The sequence below is a fragment of the Phyllostomus hastatus genome, unplaced genomic scaffold (genome assembly GCF_019186645.2).
Source record: "Phyllostomus hastatus isolate PE091 unplaced genomic scaffold, TTU_PhHast_1.1 phas_contig_524, whole genome shotgun sequence".
Classification (NCBI taxonomy): Eukaryota; Metazoa; Chordata; class Mammalia; order Chiroptera; family Phyllostomidae; genus Phyllostomus; species Phyllostomus hastatus.
The window spans coordinates 9,135,439-9,157,412 of record NW_025333900.1 but is presented as its reverse complement, the minus strand read 5'-3'; the positions used below and the strand labels follow the sequence as shown (position 1 = coordinate 9,157,412).

Below are 21,974 nucleotides of genomic sequence, written 5' to 3'. Positions count from 1 at the left end.
TCCTTCAACCTCATAATAGGAAAACCCAAATGCCATCCCACTGAATTAACAATGAATCTCAAGAGGGATCTGGTACAGCACAATAAAAGTATACAGTAAACCCTGACTGGCATGCATCAGTTGGTTGAGCATCATCCTGCAAAGCACAAGTTTGTCGGTTCAATTCCTGGTCAGTACACGCCTGGGTTACAGGAGTCCCCAGCTGAGGCATATGTGTGAGGCAACTGATCGATGTTTCTCTCCCCTTCTTTCTCCCTCCTTCCCCTCTCCCTAAAAGTGAATACATAAAATCTTTAAAAAAGAAAAGCATACAATACATATTCTCCTAGTCCACCTCCATTTTCCATTTTCTTTGTAAAAATCCAGGGTCCATAGCATCTTTCCCAGGTTTAGTAGGCTGTTTTCTACATTAGCCTCCAACTTGAGCTCTATCTGGCTTTCCTGTCAACTAGCCAAAGAACTACAACTCCAATGCAAGGATAGCAAACTGGGCTAGAGGCCACTCGTGTTTTATTGAAAAAAGAATTGGTTACACAACATGATTCAAGTCATGACTCTGCCACTTCCTGCTGCTCCACTGTCTTAAGCAAACTTCAGTCTAATTAAGCCTCAGGTTTGTCTTCTGCATAGCTGTGACGGTAGTAAGCTTGATAGTAATTATATTGAACAGATACTCTAGGCCAGGCCTTGTGTTAATTAAACAGATGACCTCTTTCAATTCTCACAACACTAATACATCCCATTTATAGATGAGAAAATTATAGATGAGACCTATAGAGGGTCTCGGAGGGGTTGAAGAACTTATACAATGTCAAAGAACAAATGATACAATGACCAGGCTCAGTTTGAACTCAACCAATCTCAAGCTACTTTGTTCTATCACCACCTTATTCTAACATTTCTCCTACTTTTCCATTATTCAAAACATGACCACACTAACTCACATTCATCATTCTCCGTGTACGACATGGCCCTTCACAATTCAATACCACTACCTACTGGAGGGAGGGGGACAGGGAGGGAGAAGTTCCCCATGCTTAAATTGCCTTTGAACCCACTCATGAGATATAATTTGAGACATGGCCAAAATACCTACTTTCTATGGGCATCCTCTCTATCTCATTCAAACAATTCATCATGGTCCTAAGATAACTTTGTTTATTACTCCCATACTATAGTAGTTACAATGTTATAATTCAATTGCTTTGTGCTCCTTTTATTCTCTGTCCTGGGGGATTCTCAGTGGCAGACACCAAATGTATCTTTCTATCCTCCGCACTTAACAAGTTCTCAGCCACATTGTTGAATAAATGAAAGTCAGAAACAGAGCTGTTTCATTTTCTTAAAGGGCAAACAGGTCTTGCACACATGAAATAAAACAAACTTTCTAAACTGTAAGAGCATCTATTGCTGTTTATAATTAATGTATATCCTTACCATATAATCTATGAACTAATCTGAAGAAAGTATTAACCATTCTATCAATTAACTTTAATCTAAAATTTCTTTAATTGTGTCTTTAAATTTGAGTATCTTCTAATTTTTACTTTTTTTATCCAAATTCAAAGTTATTCTCCCTTCCCTAAACAATTTTGTTTATCAGAAAAGTGATAAGATGCACTTTGAAGCTAGCACAACTGTATAAACTATAACTTGCCAGAATTTAAAATTATTTTTTAAAAAACAGCCATTTCTTTATATATAATTATTAAGTTATATATTCATTTCAAAGTTTATATAAAATAATGATTACATAAAGAAGAATTTACAAAATTTATAATTAAATCCAGCACCCTAATACTGCCCAAAATTTTTAACTAGGCCACTAACTTAAAGGCATTTATTAAACTAGCATTTGAAGTTTCTGCAACTTAACAATAATTACCTCAGAGCTATGAGCCAATAGTGCCATCCACTGTTCTTATGAATGATTTTTCCCAAATACAACTTTATTATGCACTAAAAATAAGATTACTTTAAAACTTCACCTGTACAATGTTTCATTTAAAATAAGGTATTTGGAGATTTCATTGGAAACATCAAAAAAGCTGAAAATTTCAGAATAACTAGCTTTTGGATAAAAGTAAAAATGTACCAAGTTCAGAATTGCCACAAATACTTCAATTTCACACATTTAATTGTTTGAGACAAGTTTGACTTAATTCATAGTCCAAATTAACATATTCTTTTTTTCTACAAAATAATCATCTATAGCAAAAGAGCAGTAATTAGAATTATACTCCAGCTCAGCCTGAAAATTTTTGTCTGCATTTAAGTAGTACTGCTGTCACTGAAATACTAAAATATTTATGGAGTGAACACTGCAGCAAGACACTGTACTAAAAGTTATGCGTGAGATGAAGATGAATTTTTAAGTGTGTTTTGCATTCACTTAAAGCTGAACAAGTAGAAGATTGATGAGTTGATGATAAATTGGATAAACTCCTAAATTTAAATTCAACTTTCTTGCCTAAATAGTACAAAGGATAAAGAGAAAGGAAGGGGTCTTGGAGGATTTCAGCAGACTATGGAATACAGCAACATCAACCTAAGGAAAACACTTATTAAAGTGCCCATACTGTGTTAGGCTATTCACATGGTACTTAGCAAGTGTCTATGTTAGAAATGAGGTCACCTACAAGAGATTATCTAATTTACTGTGTCACATAGTTAGAAAATAACAGTGTCTCTGACTCCACACCCAAGCACAGAGCTCTTTCCACTGTACCATGACCTCTATTTCCTTCTCCAGAATGGGCTTGTGACACATGCCAGGCTCATGGCTAGCAGATAAGATTCCTGGCCTCCATAAGCTTACAGAAGAACAATAGAGATAACCACAGGTCTCTGTTCAACTTAGGGATGTCCCAAAAGAACGGCCGGCCGTAACCTCCAGATTCAAGATTCACACAGGTCACGTTAGGACATCTGTGATTTACTTTTTGAAGAATTTAAGTTAGAAAGCATAAGCTGCAACTCTAAGAATGGTCTCTCTTTGATAGTATTTAATCAGAAAGGCTACCTTCTAGAAATTATTGGTTACATTTTAGCTATCTTTTGCTTTTGGTCAAAAGCAGAGGCTTTGTAAATTAGCATAGTAAATGACAGAAATAAGTTTTCACTTGTGAAAGTAATAGTTAACTACTAACCACAAGCGGTTAACTAATAGCATAAAAGATACTAGACATAGGATTTCATTAGTGGAATCAGAAGCACTAATGAAGCACTATCAGAAGCGCTATCTATAGTGATAGACCAGGATTTTTATTTCCAACTTCTTGTAAACCAATAATTTGGGGTGGTAAAATGCAATGAAAATAAATTACAAGACAAGGCAGTAATGTTAAACTGCCCTGAAAGTTCATAAAATGTTTGCTCTCTATTACTATACTTGTCACAGACCAGCCATCAATACTTAATGACCCAGCGCTGGCCCGCAGACCACCGGTTGGGTAGCACCGGCTTCACCCGTCAAGAACGTTATTCTGGCTTGGTCCCTAACCGACCCTCACTAGAGGCTGTACAGAGGATTCTGGTTGCCTAAAGCTGACAATATTGTCTCATCTGGCTAAAGTGACCCTTTCATGTAAGGTTTGATTTAATCTTCTAAAGGAGAATTAAATCTTCACTAAGCTTACAAAAACAGCTGGACTGTGCCACCTTGCTTAATAAATTCTTACTACACATTTTGGACTGAGTCTTGCCTTCATTATAATCTGACAGTTGGGTTATAGGGAAGCAACTAATGCTCATTAGTACCTATTGTTCTCTGTTTAAAAAAAAAAAAAAAACCTAAGAGCTATGCATGGCAAAATTGGCCTTGGTTAATTTGTAAAGTAATATAGAGCCATAATTTTAAAATAAGTGTGTGACTACAGTGTGCCGAATTATTTTAGGGTGATGTTTTATCCTGTATAGTGCCTCTTGGAGAGAGGTGTCATGATCTTCTCCCAGCTGTCTCTGAGGATGGCACCACGGCTGAAGATGCTATTCTCAAGAGAGCAAATCCAGAATAGGACCAGGGTTTATTTTCGTGTAATCAGGATGTGAATAATAGTATAGCATGGGCTGAAAAAAATAAGAGTATCTTATCTGTTGACACCATTTTAAGATATAAGGACTCACGAATCAGTATGGAATACAGTTATTTCAAAGAGATTATAACATAAAATATCCCAAATTTTATCTTCCCAAAATATTAAAAAGATTCACCTTAGTACAAGGATGGTCCCACATATATTCAAACTTCTAACATGATCTCTGTGGAAACTTAATTCTTTTTAAGAACACTTCTAATTAAATACTTCAGAAAAATCATTTTTTTATAGAATGTAATTTTCTGAAAAGCTATAATTTAAGAGTAACAAAAGAAGACAGCATTCGAGGCTTATATTTTCCACCGCACACTGACAGTGGCAGTAGGAGACCTTTTTACTGTGCTGCTGCCACTGCATCTCCTCGCGGGGCAGTGAGAGGGTACCTCTGCGTCACAAAGCTCTTCAATTCAGAGGTCAGGAGAGGCACTGCCCAGGAACAGCACCAACTGGGAGCCTAACAGCTTTGCCCTGAGTATGGAATAGAATGAGATCCAAATCTTCCCTGCATGGGAACTGCAGTTAACTCTGTGTTTATAGCCACCCGTTTCGATTCAATTCGATGTTAGTCACTTATTGATCTGGGAAATGATTATCTTTGTATATATCATAATATCTAACATAATACCTGATAATGTGGTAAGCACATAATAATTATATTTTCAAATGTATTATGATTATATGTAGTTGATAACTATTTCATGTTCCAATAATTAGAACCAGGAAGATAACAAAAAGTTATTAGTAATAATTATATTTCTCTAAAAGCAACTTTACTTATATAAAATAAATTTGCACTCTTTTTCTTTCATTCATTCATTCAAATATTTAGAGAGTGCCTAGACATGTAGCACTAGAATAGGGACTGCTAAATTCTGGAGATGACAGAAAGAAAGTGGTAACATCCAAGGTGGTTTTCCAAGAGCTAAGATGTTACAGGGGAGAAAAAGTAATAGATACTTGTAAAAATAATAATAAGTTTAAGTGCATAATCTCAGAGAAAATTAGATTCCCCTTAAGGGTCCCCATAAACCATCATTTTAGGTCTGACAGAATCAAATAACAAAAAAGACAAAATAAATTTCAGAAGAAAATGTATCAGTAAAGTATTACAGGGTTAGACTGTAGTTTTCTAAGATATGTTTGGCCCAGGGGAGGATTATCCTTCAAACTACAGATAATCTAATAGTAGTAACTAAAATGATATAACTTAAAATGATATCAGAACTCAACTCTTAGCTTTGGAAGAACAAAAGTTGCTAAGATATTGTCAAAAATGATGACTTTAATAGTTACAGAGAAGGTATAATAAAGCACAGATTTTCTTTATGGCCTAATTTCTGATTTTTCTATTTTTTTTACTTTTTGTCCCCTACATCACCTTTTGTCTCCATGCTCCACAATCAGTGCTCAGAAAAATAAGGCAATTATACAAATGGGGCTCCCAGACAAAAACTGAGTTTTCCAACCTCAGCTCACTTCTTTCGTGCACGTACATGCTGACTCCCTATCCTGACCACAGCACTTGGTTTACACCTCTCTGCGCAAATATCCGCACATACCCTCCCTCTCTTGTGCATCAGAACTATGTCCTTACTCCACCAATTTAGCCAGAAGAATGAAACATTGCCATGAATCTTCAAATTTTGTATCTTTACGATAGAAATTATTATTTTTGGCCAAATAATTAGACTCTAACATGATACAGCTTCCATTTGACAGAAAATATATAGGTTAGCTCTTTCTCCTTAAGGAGGAGGGAAGCAGCCTCCCCAGAGGATGCAGAGATGCAGGTCTCTATAAGACCCTGACCGGCAAGGCAATCTCCCTTGAAGTTGAGCCCAGTGACACCATTGGGAATGTCAAAGCTAAGACCAAGACAAGGAGGGCATCCCGCCTGACCAGCAGCGTCTGTTTTTTTATGGCAAACAGCTGGAGGATGGCTGCACTCTCAGACTACAACATTTAGAAAGAGTCCACCCTGCACTTGGTGCTTCATCTGCGGAGTAGCATCATCGAGCCCCTCCCTCCGACAGGTCGTCCAGAAGCACAATTGGGGCAAGGTAACCTGCCGCAAGCGTCAGGCCTGCCTGCACCCCTGCACTGTCAACTGCTGCACAAAGGTGTGCAGGCACACCAACAACCTGCACCTTAAGGAACCGGGAAAAGCAAGCCCTTCTACCGCCTCCTGGGCCTGCAGGGAGGCCTTCTGCCTAAACCCCACGGCCCTGGGGCCTCAGTAAAGTTTCCCTTTCTGTGACTGGAAGGGAAAAAAAAAGAAAAGGAAACACATCAATGCCAAAGGGAGACAGGGAGGGAAAGAACGCCAGCACATCCTGGGCGGGGAGGGGCTGTATTCCGGTGAAGAACTGGCCCCGGGCTCAAGTCAGTATCAACAAAACACTGGCATATTCACTAAAACATAAAGGGGCGTGGCAGTGAAACACTGCCTTCCATTTTACCTCACAGCATGAAGAAACTGAACCACTTTCTACATTTAATTGGTCAAGAACTTGAAGAAAAATGAGAAAGTTCTACACTTAAAACTTCCTCATATCCTTTACTCCTACATCTAAGGAAGCACAAAAGTATCCTTCATTCTTTCCAAGACTTACTTTTGTCTGTATACATAATCCTGTTTAGTTTCTCCCATCAATATATGTTTAATCCTTACCCCTCTACCTCTAAACAAGCTCAGATTAAAAAAAGAAAAAAAAAAAAAAGCCCTCGCTGGTGTGGCTCAGTGGACTGAGCACTAGCATGTAAACCGAAGGGTCATCAGTTTGATTCCCAGTCAGGGCACATGCCTGGGTTGCGGGCCAGGTCCGCAGTAGGGCACACATTAGAGGCAACTGCACATTGATGTTTCTCTCCCTCTCTTTCTCTCTCTCTTCCACTTTAAAAATGAATAAATAAAATCTTAAAAAATATATTTCTATTCTCTAAAGATTATCTCCCTTAATTTAATAGTCCAATTCCTCAAGAGAGAAATCTTCCTGTAGCAAAACTCACTTTTTTCTAACCCAGTTTCCAATTTCCCCATCTGCTGAAATAGTCCACCTAGCCCAGTATTATTTCTCCTTAAGGGATCTGAAGCAGTTGACTGTATCACACCCACAGCCATAAAACCATCATCTCTACTATTTCCCAGATGATTCCTCTGCCTCCCCCTATTTCCCAGACATAGACACAACCACTCACCTTCTGTGACCTCATGCACTCTCACCCCTTCAACTAAAACTTCTTTTTTACCTTATATTTCTATCCCCAACCATTCTTTGGAACTTCCAAATCCACAGTTAAAAATAACTTCATCAGAGTAGGCCAAAGCCAGTGTTCGTAACCATTCCCACACTCACTGCTGTCCTTGCTTGTTATTCCCACGACTACCACTTCAGGCCCTCACTCCTTCCTGGCTGCGATGCATTGCACGCTGGTCCCAGAACTACCTTCCTAATGCCTGTCTAGGTTTATTTCTCGCCTCTATTGTAGACTTCACTAGCTCTCCTTTTTCTTACCACTGAATTAAGTGTAATTAGATTCTTCACACTAAAAATAATTTACCACATTTTTCTTTTCATATAATGAAAACTCCAGACAAGCTGACAAAATTATCTACTTTATAAACAACTATATGGTTTACTCCTGTGCCTTCATTGATTCTTTTCACTACCTACAACCTTCTCTCATATCTATCCCAACTCTTAGAGCCTTGCATGCCAAAGGAAATTAAGTTTGCAAATGATATTAAGATTGCAAATCTGCTGACATTAAAATCAGGAGAGTATCCTGTATTATTCAGGCGCCCCCAATGAATCACAATATAATCACTTACTTATATGAAGAAAAGGCAGAATCAGAGGGACATGTTACTATGGAAGACAAAAAGTAATAAAATGTTGCTGGCTCTGAAAATGGAAGAAGGAAACCATAAGCAAGAAATGTGGGTGGCCAACAGATGCTAAAAAAGCAAGTAAACAGATTTCTCCCCAAAAGCCTTGATTTTAACATAGTAAGACAGGTATTAAGATTTCTAACCTCCAGAACTATAAGAGGAACATTTTCAAATATGTATTTCAGATAGTTAATAATCAAAACACGGTTTGTATCTTGGGCAATGTTTACTATAACGCTATTGAAAAAAACAGTCCAAAATGATGAGCACGTTAACCATTCCCCACAATAAAATACTCTTTTTTTTTAAGATTTTAATCAAGGGCATAGCTGGAAAATAAAATCCATGTTTATTACCAAAAAGAAGTTAGAATAATATCAATCAAAGATATAAAACTTTGCTGCAAACATAAGTATAATTTGTATACAGGGAACATTTTAGAGGGAATGATAATCATGTGCTTCAGAGCTTTTTGATTTTCCTTTCCCATGCAAATGTACAACTACTCCTCTATGTCACATATCCAGGAAAAACTCCCACAAGTGCATGGAGTATACTGAATATTTAATGAGCAGGTCTGAGAGCAGCTTACCCAGTATTGATGGAAATGATTTCTATCAGTGGATTCTTCCTAATCTTTGGCAAATCCAACGGTGCTCCCCCGAGCCGTTTTCCATTATCCTTCTTCTGACCCAGCAGTCTCACAGAGTGACCTTCAAATAAAGCACATAAACATACATTAGCATGAGTCATGCAATTTCACTTTATTTACTGCTCTCAACAAATGTGTTAATATTTGTATTTAACTTTTGCTTTTGTGGGGGGTGAGGGAGACAAAACTAGACAAGATGTGATCATTGAACCTAAGAAATAATGTCAAAGGGAAAAATGACTGTTCATACCCTACGGTCAAAAATGCTTTCCTTTTCATTTTTACTGTACAGATGAGAGAAACAAATAATCCTCAGAGTATCTTTCTACAAGGTGCAAGGGCTCGCTAGCATAGACCAGATACTTATACGAAGCAGAAAGGGTTCAGTTGGGCACTAGGCCTGCCAGCTAATTTTGCACTACAGGGAAAAAAGTGCAAAAGCAGATTATCTGCTTGAAGCAAACAGTAAATCAAAGAAGAAAAAACAAGCAGAAATTTTGAAAAAGCTTCAGTACAACTAAAGAAATCATCAGCAAGATGAATAGGGAACCCACTGGATGGGAGAACATTTTCACCAATGAAACATGTGACAAGGGTTTAAGTCTCCAAAACATACAAAGGACTAATACAATTCAATGCCAGGATGACACACAATCCAAGTAAGAAACGGACAAAAGACCTGAATAGACACTTCTCCAAAGAGGACATACAGAAGACCTATAGACATAAGAAAAAATGTTCAACATCACTAATCACCACAGAAATGCAAATTAAAACCTCAATGAGATACCACCTTATACCTGTCAGTATGACTACCATCAATAAACCAACAAACAAGTGCTGGGGAGGATGTGGAAAAAAGGGAACCCTAGTGCACTGTTGGTGGGAATGCAGACTGGTGCAGCCACTGTGGAAAACAGTATATAAAAAGATAAATAATACATTAAAGGATAATATCCTTAAAAAATTAAAAATGGCACTCCCTTTTGACACAGCAATTTCACTTCTGGGAATATATCCCATGGATCCGAAAACATCAATACAAAAAAATATATGCAGCCCTATGTTTATTGTAGCATTATTTACAATTGCTAAGATTTGGAAACAGGCTAAAGTGCCCATCAGCAAATGAGTAAATAAAAAAGCTGTGGTACATGTATACAATGGAATACTATGCAGCAGTAGAAAAGAAGAAATACTTACATTTTTCAACAGCATGGATGGACCTGGAGAAAATTATGCTAAGTGAACCAAGCCAGTCAATGAAAAAAAAATACCACATGACACTCATTTATATGTGAAATCTAATGAACACAATAGTAACAGAAGCTCAGAAACATAAAAGAGACTGACAGCTGTCAGAAAGGTGGGAGGACAGGATGAAAGATGGTGAAGGGATGAGCCAAAGAACATTCACGCACAGCCCACGACAGGGTCAACAATGTGCGGACTGGCTAGGGTGGGGAGAGGGTGGGTCTGGGTGGAGGTGGGGAAGGGGAGAAAAGGAGGGAACAACAGTAACAGCATGAATAATAAAAATTAAAATTTAAAAAAAAGTAGTTAAATTGTGGACCTCCAGGAAGGTGTTAGAATATGTAACATGTCATAAATATTTTAATGATGGAATCTTTTTTTATTGTATACCTATTAACATCTCTGGGAATACCTTGTGTAGTATGTATGTATGTACACATATGTATACAAAAATAGTTAGGGAATGCCTTCCTAGCACATTAGAGCTAGAAAATACATGTCTATTAAGGATGATTTAGAAAATACCAAAGAGCACAAACAGTAATGAAATCACCCTACACTAACTAGATGATCCACTTCTGTATCCACATATGCATTCATCAATCAATTCCTTTCTTTAGTATTCCTACTTGTAAAATGCTGATAGAAATCAGAACTTCACCCAAATATTAAAGGACTAGGAAACCCAGCTCACAACTGAACTAAAAGCAGCACTTCTTCATCATTGTCCCCTGGATTTGAAGACAGCTGGGCCTGCTCAGAAGGCCACACTGATTTAGGTTCTAGTCACAGGCAGCAAGGCCATGGGTCATGGGTCTGCTGAGTCAGGCACTGGTCGTTTGCACCATTTCTTCCTTCTCCTCTAGTAATAATACTCTTTGGTGAGAAGACATTTTACTAATCATCTCAGTGGCGATTTTTTTCAAAAAGCTTTGCTTACAGGCCTCACCAAACTAAGGGGATTGGCACTGGAATGCAGATAAGCCTTTGTCTTTGGAACTGAAAGCTGGACTGAGTGACTCAAGGAGCTGAGCTACTCTAATTGTAACTGCGAAAAACACCAGTTCCTACTGCCTTGTTTTCTGGAGCCACCCAGGTTTTTGAGTTACTTTGTATCCCTACAACTGATTTTCTTTTTCTTTAAATCAGCCAGAGTTGACTAAATCCAAGTGACTCTAAATCGCATTGTCCGACTTGTATGGCATTTGCTAAAGGAATACTGTTAATAAGGGTGATTTCTGAAAGTTAACATAATCATTAAATGACAAAGTATTTCTAAAAATTAAAAAATAAAAAAGTTTAAAAACCACTTTAGGACTGGGTTTTTAAAAACAAATTATTTTCAACTTACTTTTTTTTTAATTACAAAAGAAAATTAGACCATTTCTAAAGCCATAAAAATGTTTATACTTTGGAAAGTATGAATTAATTGTAAGTTTCAGAACAGATGGAAAAACAGTACAAAGAACAAATTCCATCCCCTTTCGCTTCCCCAATTATTATTTTCTGCTTACTTTGTCATTTGCTCATTGTATACATACATATTTTTTATAACTTTACTAAGGTACATCCTAAATATTTGCCCATTGTGAATAAACAATTCAATTATTTAAAATTATTTAAATAAACTTACACAGTTGTGCAATCATCACAAAAACCCAGTTTTAGAACATTTCTATCACCCCCCAAATTCCCTCAAGCTTATTTATAGTATATCCCTTCTCTGATACCAAATATACCACATTTTATTAATCTGTTGACCAGCTGGTAACATTTGGATTGTTCCCAATTAATACCTAGTATAATGTTTCTATGAAGATTTGCACAGAGGTCTTCATGTGGATGCTGTTGTTTCTCTCAGATTCCTACGAATGGAATCACTGGGTCATGTGGTATATTTATATTTAACATTATGAGAAAAAAAAACCTGTTTCCCAAACTGGTGATACTATTTTGTATCACAACAAGCAATGTATGGGGGTTTCTCCACATTTGATCTTAGCTCATGCTAAGATCTTGTACTGTAACATTTTTAACAACAACCCATTCTCCCGGGTGTGTAGTGGTATATCATTGTAGTTTGAGTGAATATGCATAATGACTTAAGATGTTGAGTACCTTTTCCTATGATTATTAGCCAACTGTAATGTCCTGTTTGGCAAAATTCTTTGACAGTTAATTTTATGTGTCAACTTGACAGGGCCACAGGATGCCCAGACCTTTAACTAAATATTATTTTGAATGGATCTGTGATGAGACTAACATTTGAATCAATACAGTAAGTAAAGCAAATTACTCTCCCTAACAATTGTGAGTCTTACCCAATCAATGGAGACCTGAAGAGAACAAAAAGGATAAGCATGAGGGAACTCTTCCTGCCTGACCTTAGAGCTGGCTCACTGGTCTCTTCCAGCCTTTGGACTCAAACGGAAATAGCAGCTCTTCTTAGTTCTCAGACCTGCCCAGTTGCAGACTAGCACTTAGACCACTGGCTCTCCTGATTCTCAGGCTTTTGAACTCTGAAACTACACATCAGCTCTCCCAGGTCTTCACCTGGCAGAATTGAGATTCTGGGTAATTCTCAGCCTCCACAATGGTGTGAGCAATTCCATGTAATACATCTCTTTACATAAACACACACACACATAATTGGTTCTGCTCCTCACTAATAAAAAAAATCTACTCCAGTGTTTTGCCAGTATTTTAATTGGAGTATCTGTCTTATTACAGAGCTCTAAGAATTCTTACACATTCTGCTTATTAAAAATTAGATATATGATTTGAAAATATTTTCTCTCAGTCTATGACTTATAGTTTCACTTTCATGATAATGCCTTTTGGAAAGTAAATGTTTTTCAATTAAATGAAGTTCAAGTTACCAATTTTGTCTTGTATAGCTCATGCTTTTGCTATTTTACCTAAGAACTCTTTGCCTAGCCCAAGGGTACAAAGATTGCTCCTACATTTTCTTTTAGAAGTGTTCCCGTTTTAGCTTTTATATTTAGGTCTAGGGTCTTCTTTGTTACTTTTTGTGTACAGTAAAGGTTTAAATTAATTTTTTCTATATGGAGGTTCAATTGCCCAAGTGCCATTTGTCTCCTTCTTCTTTTGTGCTATATGTTGTCACACATATTAACATACAGTTGTATAAATCTAAAAATATACTGCTATGACTATTGCTTTATACAACTGTATGTTTTTAAAGAGAAAACTGTGAAAAATAAATATTAACAGAGTACTTTATATTTATCCACATAATTACCATTTTTAGCATTCTTCATTTCCTCCTGAGAATTCAAGTTATCACTTGGTACCACTTCCTTTCTGCCTAAAGAACTTTTAGTATTTCTTTAGTATAAAGGAAATTTTATAGCAACCAACTGTTTATTTGGGAATGTCCTTATTTTGCTTCATTTGTGAAGGATACTTTTGCTGGATGGAGAGTTGTTAGTTGACTTTTTTTCTTTGAGCACTGAATATATCATTCCACTGCCTTTGACCTCTCTTGCTTCTGGTAAGTAGCTAATTATTAATCTTAAAGTTGTTCCCTATTACATAAAGTCTCACTTCTGTCTTATGCTTCCAAAATTTTCTCTTTCAATAGTTTGAGTGTGACACGTCTAGGTGTGGATCTCTCTGATTTTTCTACATGCAATTCATGTAGATTTTTTTGCATCCATAATGATACTCATCAAGTTAGGGAAGTTTTCATCCAGTATTCTTTTCTGGGGACGGGGCACTTTTTCTGTGTCCTCTTTCTGTGTCCTTGTCTTCTGTGACTCCCATGATACATTGGTATGCTAAATGTTGTCCCATAGGTCTCTGAGGTCCTGTTCATGTTTTCCTGTTTTTCAGATTACTTAATTTTCTACTGGTCTATCTTCAAATCTATTGGTTTCTTTTTTTAAGGTTTTGTTTACTTAATTTATCTTTATTGTTTTAAAGATTTTATTTATTTCTAGAGAGAGGGGAAGGGAGTGAAAAAGAGAGGGAGAGAAACATCAATTTGTACTTGCCTCTCATGCACCCCTTACTGGGGACCTGGCCCCGCAACCCAGGCATGTGCAGTGACTGGGAATGGAACCAGTGACCCTTTGGTTCACAGACAGGCACTCAATCCACTGAGACACACCAGCCAGGATAAATTTACTGATTTCTTTCTTCTGCCTCCTCAAATCTGGAATTGAGCCCCTCTACAACTTTTTCATTTCAGTTACTGTACTTTTTAACTCTAGATTTCTGCTGGTTCTTTTTTTAAAAATTTATCTTTTTATAATTCTGTACTCGAGTCACTGTCAACATTCTTTCTTTAAATGACTAAGCATGTTTCACCTAGTGCTTGGAAGTCTTTGCTAAATCCAATAATTTTGATCACTCAAAGACAATTTGTACTGACTGCATTTTTCCTCCTAAATACAGTTATAATTTTGTTCCTTTGCATGTATCATAACACTTTACTGAATACTGGGCACTTTAGTTAATTTACTGTACAAATCTCAATTCAGATTTCTCCACCCACCGTAAAGGTGGTTGTTTTTATTTAGTAACTTATCCAGACTAGATCTATGAAGCCTATCGCTCCAAAATATGAATGATCATTGATGTCCCTTCTTAATTTTGTTTTGTTTGTTTTTTCCCTCTGGCATGACTTCCCACAGGTCAACTCTATATCTGCAATAGCTTTTTGTTAAGCAAGACTGGTCACACATTTGTTCAAACACCTTCACCAGTACAATTTCTCCCATCAGCTGATGGACCTCTGTATGATCCGGTAAAGGTATTCAAAGCTAGGGCAATTTTAAACTCCACCCCAACTTTTACTTTCTCCTGATCATTCCTGGTTCCTTCCCCACCGTCCCTGGATGTGTGGAGCCTCCAGCAGGTAGATAAGTGCGAGTGGACTGGGCCTACTCCAATCTCTGCTACGCATACGCACCACCTCCAGTCAACTTCCAGTCTGTGGAGACTTACAGCAAGCTTCCTATCACTGTCTCACCATACCCCCCACCCCAGAAGTCCCTGTTACATGCCTGGCTAGTCTACCTGTCCACTCTGTGCCAAACAGGCCCTCAACCTCAGGCCAGCAGAACCACAACCCTCCCTGTCACTTGCCATCAAAATCTCCATTTTGACACATTCTGCAAATTAATGGAGCTGTCCTGGGAGCAGCAGTAACACCACTGGTTTTCACAGCCTGCTCTGCCCTGTTGATCATCCTTGCCCACAGGGCTAAGGAAGGAAAACGGGAGTCACCCAAGAAACAAATACAACAGGTTCACACTCTTCCTACTCAAAGTTCAGTTGTTTTAAAAAACAAACACTGCTCAGTTTGCTGAGTGGTTTTACTTGATTTCTGGAGTGCTGAAATGGTTTGTTTTTAACTGTTTGTCCAGCTTTATCACTGCTTGTGAAAAATCTGTTGACCTCCCCACACACTCATGCCACAACCAAATAAAAGCCACCTTTTTAAAAGCAATTATTTAAAATCAATTCAAATGCGAAATTACTACAGATATAAGATTCTAAGCAATTATATACATGTTTCATCACCCTTCATTTAGAAAGACACATTGCTTAAACATCTCTTACACAGACAGATTTCCATGACCAGAAGTAATAAAACCATCAGTCATTTGCCTTTTTGCACTAATCACTTTAATAAGAAACATTACATACTTCATTCATTCTGAAAATTCTTGCTCTGATGTAGAAACATAGCTCAAGTCAAGCAAGCATTTGGCATACCAGACTTCACAGACTTTTAAGATAAGTTGAACTCTTCAATCAAAAGTCCAGTTAATGAAGAGGTGAGCAAGATTGGCATGATAACATAATAGTTCTCTGAAAAACGCCAGAAGTTCAATAATGACTATGGAAAGGCATGTTATTTTCATACTAGCATGAGACAAATTTCATTATATCCTGCTGAGACTTCAGTAATATGCAGCCTACACTAATAACATTTGATAAATTATTCATCTTCACTATCTACATGCAAATAAAGGAACATATCTCTGTCTGATGATATAATGAGTTATTTTCCAACCCAATGATTCATTAAAAAGTGGCATGCTTAACAATAATGTCTTTTTAAAAAAAAAGAATGAAAATATAGTACACTAAGGACAAAGTAGGAAGTAATATAGAAGTCCCTCATTATATCTGGCCAACAATGAAAGGAAGTAAATTCAGGCAATCACAGAACAATTATCTTTTTTAGAAAAAAGAAGAATAAGAAAAAGAAAAACTAGCAGAATAAACCTTTTCATTATATAAAAAATGTTATGTTATTAACCAATGCTACCCCAATAAATTTAAAAATATATAAATATAGATAAAAATTATTTTTAAAACAGAATTCCTGTTTCAAATTAACTCCTTAACTCCGCGGGCCACAGAATAAAGATATATACTAAAATCATTACCTATTATATATGCAGGTATCAATATCATTAGCATCTAAAACAAACTAAAATTTGATAGAACAAAGAATAAAACTAAAGGGGAGGTCTTTAAGATGGCATGTCTTTGGGAAGCAAAGGAGAGAAAATAAGGACTGAGGGACAGGAAAACAAACCAAGGGAGTGAAGATATAAAAGTGAAAAGAAAATTAATTTGTAGCAAGTTTTTGCCAAAAACGAACATGCTATGTTTATGAAGGTACCGTGAAGCAAGGACCACAGTCACACACACATACTGCTTCTTTGTTTGGTCCCTTCTGGTTAGCCACTGATGCCTTGTGCTGTGATGAAAAATGAATGGCTCCTCTATGAATACTGATTTACTTTGTGACTACTATGAATTTCATCACCCTTTGTGGATAGATTGGAGAGAAAGGGAGGAAAAGAAGAAATCAGAACAACAGAGTTTGAAAGAAAAAAAGAGTGGAAATATCAGTTTTTACATAATTTCAATTTCACATAATAAGAAATTAAAGGAGGTAATATTAATAGAACAGATGGGAAGAATGATGCTCAGTGTGACCAGATCAACTGATAATAACATGAGACCACTGAGGAGACAGGGATAAAGATGTAAAATAATTAAAATAGAGAAATGTAATTTTAATAAAAGTAAGATAAAGAAAATTGTCTTATATGTAGAGTGGGGCACACTCAAATATTATATTTCTGATCTTTTATATTTTCCATTTTAAATGTAAATTCACATTTCATCTCCTCTAAGTAATGGTCAAATATGTCTCAGTGGGTTTATAACCATCTTTAATAAACATCTAAGTTGTTACAAGCATCACAAAAACTTCAGCCCTTTTAAAACAAATTTAATTTTAAGCCTGCGGCTTTCAGCACTTATTTGTAAATCAGCTAAAAAAACCTGATTCTGAGCTGGTATTTATATTTGATCTAATCCACTAAAGATCAGAAAATGTTAAAAGAATGTTAATAAACCATTTCATTAGCTAAAACAATTATATATCACAAAATTTTGAACCAAAAGCTATTTTTTAATTTTTTAAGTATATTTCATAGATTGTTGCTATTTAATAATCATTGGTATTTAGTTATCCCAATTTTTTTCTCCCCTTTATCCCTCTCTTCCCTGCACTGCACCCCCACCCTCTATCATTCCCCCAACCCTTAGAGTTCACATCCATGGGCCATGCATATAACTTCTTTGGCTACTCCATTTCCCATACTATTCTTAACCCACCCCTGCCTATTTTGTGCCTACCTATTATACTTCTTATTCCTTGCACCTTTTCTCCCCATTCTCCCCCCACCCCCCGCCACTCATAACCCTCCATGTGATCTATATTTCTGTGGTTCTGTTCCTGTTCTAGTTGTTTACTTAGTTTTTGGTTTTGTTTTTTAGGTTCAGTTGTTGATAGTTGTGAGTTGATTGTCATTTTGCTGTTCACAGCTTTTGATCTTCTATTTCTTAGGTAAGTTCCCTTTAACATTTCCTATAATAAGGGCTTGGTGATGATGAACTCCTTTAACTCAACCTTATCTGGGAAGCACTTTATCTGCCTTCCATTCTAAATGAAAGTTTTGCTGGATAGAGCAATCTTGCATGTAGGTCCTTGCCTTTCATGACTTCAAACACTTCTTTCTAGCCCCTTCTTGCCTGTAAGGTTTCCAAAAGCTAGTTTTTTTTAATATATAATTTACTTTTATATGCACATATGTGAATTTATAATACTGAAAAACCTACGTGGAAAAAAATAAACCCAAGCCAGGTAGTTATGTTTTGTACAATAATTGCTATACTAGCTGTATCAATATTCAATGTGTTTATGGATGTTCAATAGCAAAAGTCTTTTTTCCAAATCCTACAGTGCCCTCGGAATTGAACAGTATCAGAGCTGAGGGAAAACATCCCATCCACATACATAAAACCCAATCTGTGAACATATCAGGAAGACAATTATAAAGATCATTCACAAACAGAAAAGAACCAACCCCTAAAATACAAGCACATATATTGAGTGACAGAAATAAAACTACCTACAAAGCATGCATTTATTAATTATGTTTCTATACACAAACTAATCTGTCCTCCTGTGGTTCTAAAGCTAAAGTAGTTTGTACAAATTAACTTCAGAATACTATCGAAGCGGCAGTGATCTGGCAACTTGGATTTCTATTTTTCAGGTTTTCCATTATTTTTTTTCCTAAAGGCACTATAAACAGCCAGACTTCCCTTCAATACTTTATTCCTCCCAGCTGGTTCTAATGGCCATTCATTGTTTCCTTAGTATGCGACCACCCACCTCCACCACCACCAGAGAGGCTGCATGCCAAGTTTTCTTGGTCTCCTAACTAACTGCTTTCACTTCACACGATTTCAACTCCACGAAGGACACATCCAGAAGACCTGTCTGAACCTTGAGCTCTGGGTCAGCCTGCTAGAAAGCTTCCTAGCAAAGCAATCTAACCTGATGGTGGGGTCTGGAGGCAGAGGGCAGGAGACGACTGGCCGAAAATTCCATCAAGAAGAAAAAAGAGCAAAAGCACAGCAGACATCAATTCTCACATGAATAAATTCAGTCACAGCAATTTAAGTACGATTTAAGAATAGCAGAAAGAAATGTTCAGTCAATCTGTTTTATTATGTTTCATTTCATCACAATGATGAACTGAACACATACGCCCTGCGAGCAGTACAAAGGCCACCTAGCCAGAAGACCAGGGAAGGGGCATCTGGAGCTTACCTGTTAGCTTTAAATTCACTTTCTTATGTAGGTTCTACCACTGACCTTCTGTAAAAGTGGCAACAATAAAATCACTGTAAAAATGTTTAAGAAAAACAAAAGAGATGAACACTTAATATCCTAAAACATTAATGCATATGCATAACTGAAACAAGTTTCATAATACTATAGATGAGCTTTAAAATGGTGTATGAAGTATAATTTTATCAATGTTTACTCACGACAAAAAGACTCCCAAAATAACTCCCCACCAAACAAAAACCCTCTTCTGTCCTGAGCCACCACAAAACTGCTGTCCTAAAAGGGGCCTGCAGGTCTCTCCAGGAAAACAGACTTGTTAACAAATAACTGGAATTAAGTGTCACCAATGGTCTGGCCGACGTTCCTAGGAACATCGGTACACCATGAGAGGCTGGTCAACTCTACTAGGAAGTATCAGGAAAGGTTTCCCGGAGAGGCGGCACCGGCATGGGAAGCTGAGAAAGGGGGTGTGCTTTATGTACACGACTACAGGTACCTCACCGTACCTTACGACACAATACTGTTAACACAACAAGCATGCTCTTTGTTAGAATTCCACTTGCTGTTCATTTCCCACATTTTAAAACCAGTCTATTGCTAAAACCAAGTTTCACTGAAAAGATTAATAAAGTGTGACACTTTAGATTAATAAAGGTGGCCCACTTGAAAAACTATGCCTTCAAAACTCACTGTAATAATTCTAAATATAGTTTAGGAGGTAAAAATTAGGTGGCCTGAGATGCATTTTTAAAACTTAATTTTGGGAAATTATAATTAATGTTGGTTATGAAATGTTAAAGACAAAGTTTTCTACATCACAATCTTCCTACTTACAGCTTCAATACTTATCTGGCCTAAATACAAAAATAGGCCCTTTTTATAAAATGTGAAAGAATTTTCTTGACCTAACCATATGACGGTAAGAAACGTGTAAAGTATGAATCACACTGAAACCTTCAAAAATTACCCTTAAAAAAACATACTCAAGAGAATTTTTCTGTAGAATATCTTCTTCAACTTTCTATTGGTTAGACTAGCATTTTATTGGTTACTTACAGTTAAGGAGTACTTTTACTCAATCATTTCTAACTTAAGCACCTTTGCTAGCAAGGTAAGACTAAAATATTCTATTAATAATTTTTAATATAACAAATATTTATTAACTCCTTACCAAAAAGTTCTTATGTTGGCATAAAATAAAATGGCAAGTAAAACTCAGAGAAAGGAGATGGGGAGAAAAGGAAACAAGAAATGTGAGGGAATAATGTGTAAGCAAGAACATGAAAGAGAATAAGAAATGGGTGAGCAGCGACTTGAAACAATAGACACGAGGAGAGGAAACAATAATAAATGGGTCTCGCTTTCTCACTTCCCTCCGTTCAAGGTAAGCAACTTACTCAAACGTAAAGAACATGAGATGAGTGGACTAGGTTTAAATTAGTACACTGCTGCCTGGCTGTATAATCAGTTCCTGTAGAGTACACATGAATTTACGTAAAAGAAAAAAGTTACAAAGAGCTAGAGAGAAGTTAATTACATTTGCAACTATAATTAATGCAATGGTAAGCCATCAAGACCTATAGTGCTAATGATGTTTCTCCAAAGCAAGAAGGCCAGGAGACTTTCAAAACTTTCAAACACTGTAAGTTCAAGTCAGATCCCATTCATTTTTAAAGCTCTGGAGGGCTGGGAACTGGGCCACAAATAATTGAATTGATAATGATAAATTTGCAAATGATTTTTAAATTTATGAGTTAAAGTAGATTCAAGATCATCCCTGTTAAATCACTCACTTGCCTTCTGATACAATTTCCTGAATATGAGGGAAGGGAAGGAAGCAGTAGCGTGTCAGGACTGCACGTGATCCTGTGTAAGCCTTGGCATATGCACCTAGACAACCCAGGTGGAGAACCACGGCTATTTCCCATCCCAGGACACCTAATCAAATGATCCTTACCCAGGTGTATCAGGGGCTCACAATGGCAACAAATCTAGGCGAAGGGCCACATGGCAAAATATCTGACCCCCGGATTCTCCAGGTTCTGACACACCACCCTGCCATCTCCCAACCCCAGCTAGGAGTCCCTTTCAGCTACCATTCCTCTCCCAGGAAATGCCCTTGAGAATCAGCACTCTGGGTGATATTCTCACTTTATACTAAATCCTCTCATTTTATTTTCCTCCAGCAATGCCAGTCACCAAGACTACAACAGCCTGACTCAAAGTCCTAAAAATAAACATGCCTCAGGGTAGAAATAAAAGTAGCTTCAAAAAAGTATAAAACTCTTAGGCACTGGGAAGTAGTGTCTGCCACCACCCCGAATAGCATTACTACTGGACTGGGAGGAGTGAAGCAACCAGAGGACTATGCCTTCCTCAGGACTCTCTCTTCACTGAAGAACACGGAGATAAAAGAACACATGGTATGTCCACCACAAACATCTTCAACCTCATTTTGTAGGCAAGGGGAAGGAAAAATAAAATGTGGCATGTGGAGATTAGGGTGCAAGAAAAAGCTAGTCCTCTTCTAATAACTTTTGCTAGAGATCACTCTCCAAATGGCAATATTTCATTCTAATGACAGACTCTGAAACTCAGTTTTACATTGCAAACTCAAACACTCCTAGAATTTCTGAGTTGAAGGCACCTACCACATCACCCAAGTTATACTGAAGGAAAATGAGATTGTTAAACATGACCCGTTGGCGGGAAAAGAAGCATTTCAACATAGCTCTTCATATTCTCAGTCTGGGATTCTAACCCATCACAGCAGCAGACTCCAGTGTAGCTTAAAGCAATGGTGCACTTAAACTTCCAGAGTTACAATAAAGATTTAATGTGTTAGAAACCAACTTTTATAAGGGCATTTCAATTACTATTTCT

The 21,974-nt window shown here is 37.0% G+C and overlaps 1 protein-coding gene across 3 annotated transcripts in view; it reads right to left on the bottom strand.

The window, feature by feature from the left end:
• Window positions 1-21,974, bottom strand: part of CDKAL1 (CDK5 regulatory subunit associated protein 1 like 1) — a 651,862-nt gene that overhangs the window by 391,534 nt on the left and 238,354 nt on the right. For all 3 annotated transcript variants that reach the window (XM_045847145.1, XM_045847147.1, XM_045847146.1), the window contains one exon: window positions 8,582-8,702. In XM_045847145.1, coding sequence (XP_045703101.1) covers window positions 8,582-8,702 — 121 coding nt within the window. The remainder of the gene's footprint in view (window positions 1-8,581; window positions 8,703-21,974) is intronic.